Source organism: Enoplosus armatus, chromosome 1, assembly GCF_043641665.1.
Source record: "Enoplosus armatus isolate fEnoArm2 chromosome 1, fEnoArm2.hap1, whole genome shotgun sequence".
Classification (NCBI taxonomy): Eukaryota; Metazoa; Chordata; class Actinopteri; order Centrarchiformes; family Enoplosidae; genus Enoplosus; species Enoplosus armatus.
Genome location: NC_092180.1, coordinates 22,932,534 through 22,940,895, shown reverse-complemented (window position 1 = coordinate 22,940,895; position 8,362 = coordinate 22,932,534). Strand labels below are relative to the sequence as shown.

At 42.8% G+C, this 8,362-nt stretch overlaps 1 protein-coding gene across 1 annotated transcript in view; it reads left to right on the top strand.

Moving 5' to 3' along the window:
- Positions 1-3,396: 3,396 nt before the first annotated feature.
- Positions 3,397-8,362, top strand: part of fto (FTO alpha-ketoglutarate dependent dioxygenase) — a 114,399-nt gene continuing 109,433 nt past the window's right edge. Inside the window, exon 1 of the mRNA XM_070903690.1 lies at positions 3,397-3,474. Within this exon, the coding sequence (XP_070759791.1) occupies positions 3,397-3,474 (78 nt within the window). The remainder of the gene's footprint in view (positions 3,475-8,362) is intronic.

Here is an 8,362-nt window from a genome sequence, read left to right as displayed (position 1 = left end):
TGGAAAAAGTCAGCAAGAAAAGAAAACTCTCTTCTGAACGAGGACATAATCGTTTAGAGGACTCCAGCACATAACCTAAATAATACATTTCAGGTTTTGATATAACTATTACTGCCTGCGTAGAGCTCTTTGATGTTAATTGAAACCACTGGGCAGCAATCTGCTTTATAGCACTGACAAATAACAGTTTCCTAGGGCTAAGCATTGAAGGTTAGCAAGCAGAGAAGGCACATACTTGCTCCATATGCTCATTCGATATAAATAAAAATCAAAAAAGAGCTTGTCTTCACGGACGCAGCACAATATGCTGAGGATAGTCCCTGGCCGGAGTTGTGGTGAGTGAAAAATGCTGTTTACAATTCGAACAGTACCTTCACCAGAGGTCCCGTGTGGTGCAGGACAAAGCTTGACTGTATTGTTTTCAGTTTTCCCAGTAGTTTGCTTCCTCTCTTTCATACAGAAACCACAGCTTAACTTGATAACGTAATAATAAAATCTAGGTGGCCCAACAGAAACTCCTGCATCGGAAAGATATCATTATTCACAAAGAAGCCTGTCTCTTGTATTTTTGATTTTTCAGCCCATACAATAGTTTGAAGCATGGGGGGGGGGGGGGGGGGGGGTGATTGCAGGGCTGTGGGCTCTGGTTTTAATACAGACGCAACACAATGGTCTCTGTCTCTTTACTGTGCTTTAGTGCATTCTGACACCACACTCTTCTCATCTTTTATTCTTCCCCAGCTTTTTTAGACGCTCATTATATCACAAAAAGGAGCCTTGTCAAGGGGTCATCCGGATCTAATGCAATGCACAATAACAGAAAACATACCGCCATTGTGAGCACAAACACACTGGTCAGAACAGTAGAGAGGGCTATATGATGATAGAAGAAGTTCAAAGTGACCCCCCCCCCCCCCCCCCCCCCCCCCCCCATCTCACATGATACCACATCAGAATGTGTACAGGGATGACCTTGCCTTATGCTGAACCCCACAGGTCAGACATAAGTGCCTGCTTAAGAGCCTGATTCACTGTCGGACAAATGACAGGCGTTGTCAAGGAAGGTAATTGGCTTGTCTCCATGTAAAGAGCCTGTACACTATGATTGTTCACAGAGCCTCATATCAGAACATTGAGCACAAAAAAGATCCAGAGAACTTTTTCCTTTTTGACATGTTCTTCATCACAATGATTGACAGTGAGAACATATGAATGATGTTACTAGTCTTTATGCTAAGCCAATCTAAGTAGCTGCTGGCTGCAGCCTTGTACAGTATTTACTGGACAAATATGAGAACGATCTTCTTATCTAACTCTTGGCAAGAAAGCAAATGACCGTATTACCTGAAATGTCTAAATATTCCTTTAAAGTAAAGCAATTTAAAGTCTCATGAATTGCATTACAGTTTTAATACGGTAACTTAATTTAAATAGATTTTTAAAGCAATGCATCTAATTATCAATTCCCTCTACTCTGACTGTTAAATGATTCGACAAACCTCCATTACTGAGATCTAAACTACATGATTTGAATGGTTCATACACCTTGTGAATACTTTAATAGGGCCCACTGTGCACATAGGATTCTTCAGCAATGGGGGTCGTGAGGACTCCACCAATGGGCCACCAACAATGGAATAAAACACCAAGCTTCTGCAGCGATTGGTGGACAAGGTAAGTGGCCTGTCTGCCATTAAAGGCCCTATGCACTATGTTCACTCAGAGCCCAAGATCTGACAGACTGAACCAGAAAAAGGCAGGCAGGGAACCTTCTGTTCCTTGAAATGTTAACCATAAAGATGATTGACAGTGTGAATATGTGAATGATAGTTTGACGCATAAAAGGAACACGGTGCAATGATGGATCAGGGTGATGGAGGTCGGATGAAGGCGGATTTTAACATTATACGACAAAAAAAAAAGAAGAAAGAAATTATTTACAACATCACAAGATTTTTTTCCCATGATAGTAGCTCTAAAAAGACACTATAGGCTGACATATGTTAATGTGAAGAAATTTATATATGCATGCACATGGATCTAGTTTTCACAAAATTATTCCAAGGATATTTTTCAAACATATCCTCCCCTAGGAAGACCATGGACAGAGGAGAGGAAATGTAGGTTATAAATAGGAATCAAAAGAACCCCCTCCGTTTATTAGTAAGGGATGCCAGAGACACCGACATCTTTGAAAGTGGGAGAGCTTTTGAGCATTTTACAAGACAGGTGAAGGAAACATGTGTGTTAAATCACTGTACCCGGCTCACTTGGGTCAGCTCTACCATAAAAGAAAAGAGATTACAAAGGAAACTAATGAAGACACTGATCAAAGTCTGTAATGGTAATATGTAACAGGTGTTACAGACCCCTGCAATCCGCCCCTGCACCACCCTCCCACCACCACCGCCGCTGCTCCCATCCGTGAAACTCTCTCATGTATTTCACATGTGCTTTGATAGGAACAATGGACAGAACACATTTCAGCACTATTCAAAACATGTTATGAGCAATGTGGATGAACTCTTGAGAGGGTACTTCAGCTGCGGGTGATACATAAAGGCAGCCACACAGTTTACAGCGTGCTCTCATGATCGGCAGTGAGTTGAAAAGGGCTGGTTGAAGCCCACACTGGCAGAAAAGCACCTGGATTTGAGATGCATGCAAAAGTTGAAAGAGGGTTGGCGGGACTTGAACTGGAGCACGTTCAAAGCATGATTGCTATTTTTACACATAGTCTGAGATGAAAGTGGCACTGCTTTTGATTTAGGAAAAGGGGAGAAGCATATGGAATATCTATGTTGAAGACCAGGATATTAGAATATTTAGAATGTATTTTATTTCAACCCTTTTCCTCAAAAATGTAAAACATCTAAAAATAGCTGAACTGCAGTATGACAAGCACCACCACTACTACTACTACAAATAATAATAATAATAATAATAATATTAATAAAAATAATTATGATAATAATATGGTAGTGTGTAGTAGTAGTTGCTTTTGCATCTCTGTTCCATATTTTCTTCTTTTTTAATGTCACAGCCATTTTAAGGGCTGCAAAACTTAAATCACTGATTTAAAACCATGTTGACCGGCACATCTGCAGTTTGTAGATCTGTACCTGCGCTGCACCTGCGCAATGCAACATTTAGAGCGTGCCGAAGCTGCTTCCGCTGCGAGCGCGCGCTCAATCTGGGACTTGTAGTTCTCATTGCGACGCTTTTAGCATCTCTTTCAAATATCTCTCTGTGGAAAAACATTTTTCGCTGAGAATATTGACGACTGGGCTCTGACTCAAATAACACGCATGGCTGCGTTTGCATGTGCTCTTTATAACACGCGAATAGGTTGAGATATGATTTATTCGTGCACTACAACAACCAACGTCGCTCCCAATGAAAGCGAGGCAGTGTAAACACAACTCCAGGAACATGAAAAGATCGGGTGACAGTGAGGGGGAGAAGAGAAGAAAGGTATTGATAGCGTTTTTCTCCGTTAGGTCTGGCATATTTCTAAGCCCTGTCGCTCGTTGAATATCTAATGCTCCTTATGCGATGCTGCTGGCTGCATTTTGAAGGCTAGAAAGCCGTGAATGTCAGCGCATACCTCACCTTGCCTGTTTCCTTTATTGTGTTTTCCATTTTCCCCCCAGTCTCTACCACAATGAAGAATTACAGTTACATTAAAGCGGCGCTTTATCACGTAAATACACTGCAGATAAGGAGCTGTAGCTTGCAGAGTAACGTCTTGGCAACAGCCCAAGTCAAGTGGAAACACGATATGAATGACAGCCTCAGGTTATTGGGGATAAAATAGTAAGTCTTGATTATTCTCTAGGGCAATAACATCTAATAAAAACAAAACACAACAAGAGGTAACGTTAAAGCTTCATCTGGGGTGTCATTCTGGGGTGAAGAATGATCAGTGAATCAGTTGTTAATTGTACAGCAGCAACAGGAACAGCTGAGTGCAACAGTCCAAAGAAATGGTGAAGTTAGTGTGTAATGTATCTCACACTTGATAAGGTGCCAGGCCAGCAGCCTACAGCTGCTCCAGGCTCTGCTATAGGTGCAGTGGATAGTCACTGGTGCTCTGATGTGCAGTAGAAATGATCACTTTCTGGCTAATTTTGTGATGATTACTGCTCTTATGTAATACCCTCTGTAATTATTGCAGCTGTTAGACCCTGCTAAAGTATGAACGTGAGATGGATGCAGGGTTGTTTTCACATGATGTGATCAGAGATGGGTTCGTTTATAACCTGCGATGACCAACTGTTGCGTGCGCCGGTGCGTTAAGCTTGTTTCGTGCTGACCTGGGCTTAATCAGGCTTTCACATGCTGTATAACCATAACTTTGTTGTTTGTTGAGACACTAAAGGAAAGGAAGGAAAGGGCTCTGCTGTGCCCGAGGCGTCCTGGGCTGTGTTATGCCTATAGTCATAGTGTCTGTCTGTCTGTCTGTCTGCCTCTCTGTCTGTTTCTCCTCTTATCTCCTGCCTTGGACGCCGTCTGCTGTGGCACATGTGTTTGGATCATGTTAGACAGCAGTGAAACTATGTAGGACGTGGTTCCTCCTGTTTATGAAAGCAGCCATGGCGGCCAGATGAGCGGCTCAGAGAGAGAACTCATTCCAGCTGGCCCTCAGGCAGTCAGGCAGCACTGCACAGACCTAATGGCTTAGCTTTCTTTCTCTTCAGATAAATAAAAGGATGAGCAAGAGGAACTGTAATTGCAAAATGACTATGTGACTGTAGAGCCGCCAATGAAGGAGCTGCATGCATTTTAGCCAGTTTTTATAATATCAACGGTTGTATAATGATACAGTTATTATGATAACTAATAACTTGGATATGATGGATGTCTTATCCAGTAGACGAGTGTGTTTGCAGTGCTGCACAAAGTGAGAGATGCGCAATGATGGGCCCACTGTCATTCTGAGTTAGGTAATGCAAGCACCAACAGATTAGTGCCAAATGAATACACAATCTCCTTACAAAATCCCACCACAGCAAGTCAGTATAACATACTGACCATGACAGGTGCGATGTCATAGTCTATATATGTATTTTTAAGTGAAATAGAATAGGACATTGGCCTGACTGGCCTGGGAGAATTAATCACACCACATCCACATGAATTCTTATTTATTTTAATTAAAAAATCTGAAATAATATTACTTTTTGACTTAGGCTAGACTGTTTGTACTCAGGTCGCTACATTATCATTAATCTCCTCCCCACAGCAACATTCAACTCGCCGTGTACCCTGAATTGAAAACACTTCATTATGTTATATCAGTATTGTCATCACAGGATGGATTTCCACTCATGCCTTGGCAAGTGTGAAAACAGCACTGGCCCTGTCCCTTAACCCGATGTTCTTATGCTGTCTTTGATGCAAGCTTGCCATTTGGACAGTGATGACAAGTATAAAGTGCTGTGTCGAAACAGGAAGTGTGTGTGTGAGCGTCAGGCTAAGTAATGATCGCACAGGGTCACCAGATGTTGTGAGGTCCTGGGCTCGGCCCAGCCCATTGCTTAGATCAGCCTCATTGGTTTGCTCTGGTTGTGGCACCTAGTGCAAGCTGTTTAGGGTATTTAATTTCTAAACACTCATTAAAATGGTTTGTGTTTCCCTTGGCAATTCTGTTAAATTAACAACTACTGAGGTAAAAGCTGATTATGTGGCCACACATCCAGACATGGTTAATCAATTCCCCCACACAAAATGTTAGCTGGTGAATTAGTGTACAGGAAACGATTTATGGCGACTAATGCCGACGTCCTGTCATGTCAGGCCTGGTGTTTTAGCAAGAGGGGGGTGTCAGATTCAGCACATTCAGCAGCTTTGCGCTCTGCCGGCCATCTTTTTCTCCCTTTTAACCCAAGCTACATGCTGCTTGCTCTATTAATGAGCCAATAATGGAGAAATAGTGTTGGGTGCTGACATAAAACATGGGTATGGATACCTAAGGCAGGGTAGCACATAAGCTCCAACAGAGCTAGATTTACACCGAGGCTCTGTGTAGAATGGTGGAAAGGGGAACACTCAGCATGGGGGCTCGCACAGCTTCATCAGACCCCCGCCGGTCGAGCTGTGGAAAAGCCAGGTCTCAGAAAAATACGGCTGTGGCAGATAATGATACCATTACACTAATGGAGCTGGCAAATGAAGGAGAACCCAGATGCCCTGCTTTATTACCGGAGGGGGTCATTTCCTCGCTGCATTCCTAATGGCCTGAGCACACAGTATTGATCAGGCTATCATGCTGCTAATCCTCTACAGAATTACTTATCGCTGGCTAGGTGTCGATCCACCGCATGCCCTGCTCTGGCCTTGCCGTTGGGCGGTCGCTGTGTGTCCAGCAGGGACCCACCGGGCCATTTATCCAGTCATGATTTAGGGCCAAGCAGGGATGGTGTCTGGGAGGTCTTCAGCAGTGGGCTGGACAGTTCAATGTGTAAAAAAGGAAGCAAATGAACCTTACAGCTTTCATTTAATTAAGGAGCAGGCAATGATGTGGTTCCTCCCTCTTTATGGCCCCATTGGCTGCTGTGGGGCAGAGGAAGCTGTGAGGTTGGGTGTTGTTCTCAGTAATTGTGTTGCGCTGTAAATAAGAACTGGCAGCTCTTGTGCCATCAGCAGCAGCAGGATGCAAGATTTTTGATTACAAAGTGCTCTACATATTTAATTCTGCTTCATTCTTGCTTTGTGTGGCTGAAAATGGAAGAATTTCTCATGAAAATGTGTTTCTTTAGGTCTAACTATAGTGGACCCCCACAGTTCTAGTTCTGATTACTACAATGATTAGTGGAAAACTGAAGTAAAGATTTCCTAAATTATTCATGGTATGCATTATTTGAACATGACAGAAAATGGTGTAGCCTGCGCCTATCATCATTACAAATGAATAGGGCTAGGTAGCACAGAGCACTTTGCCCAGGGCTTGTGACCTGTCATATCCTTGGCTCCTTTACTGGGCCCCTGTGTGCATTAGCATCCTTGGGCCATTGGAAACGTGGCATCCTAGCAACAGCGGACCCCTCTTGTCACCTCTGGCCTCGGCTAATCAAAGAGTTTACCTTAAGGGGGGCATTTAGCCCTGTTCGTTAGGGCCACTCCAGTAGCCATAAAGAAGTATTTATATATTTCCATCTGGAACAACCTGTCGTGGCTAGGGAAACTAGCTATTGATCCAGATATTTAGTCATTTCTTTTTGCTTGCGCCATCAATATTGTGCAAACATCCGTCCACGCGAGGCTTGACCTCAGCCCCTGCCTTTATTTTTTCGCTCCCATTGGAGTTCAATGATATACTATTCTGAAAAGTAAAATCAATGAATGAATATGAAGTTTTGGTGTGTAATATAGTGCAGGCCCAAGGCCTCGGGTCTTTCATTGATCTGCTATGTGAGCATTGGAGGGGGCTGATTAGTCTGCTGCTGAGCTTTTCCTCTACATGTCTTTACCTTGTCTTGCCTATTTGATCTTTGGCTCGTATATTTGGACTGAGGTTCTTTAAACTTATTCAGCGAACAAACTGAAACTATTATGCATTCATGTCCCTGCGCAGTTTGGTACAAGAATGTCATGACTTAGAGGGAAACTAATGAGATATGAGATGCAATGCGTTTGCTGAGTATATTGCTTTTATTTTCTTTTATTGTTTTGGAGCAATAGAAGTGTCCATTTGTACATTTATTTTAGTTTGACAGTGTAGGCGATTCTCTAATTTGACCATAACCAACTTAAATGTGAGAGCACTGCACTAAGTGTGATGGGGGGGTCAGTCTTAGTTTTAAAGATATCAGTGGTGGAAGGATGGGATAGATTTTTGTATGTTTTGCCACTTCATCTGTAATGTAATTATTAAATTCACTGAGTTACTGCTTATTACCCATGAGATGGTTCTCTGTTATCTTCTGTTATCAACCATATAAGGGTTGGGTTGGCGTCTCATGATCAATGTGAGAAATCCTGCACGTCATTCCCTCACTTCCTACCACCTTTTTTTTTTATTATAGCCATCTGTGTTGAATGCATGACATTTTAAAGGTGCATGATGTCTACATTTGGTTTGCATCTGGAAGGATATCAATTTTTACAGCCTTGCCTGTGTTGTCTCAGGGTACATGGCTAAGATGACCTGCCATGGACTCCCATGTGTGTGCAGGAGGACCTGTGATCTTACTAAACACTTAAATGGAAAAACAGAGATGGCCTTTTGCTAGGCATTACAGTTTGGCGTGGCTTGGGGATTGAACGCCGTAGTGAGTCATGCTGTAACTGAAAGGGTCATATACAGAGATTTCCTCCAAGTATGGGCTGCCATCTACTCCCCTCTGACTGGTTGGCCATT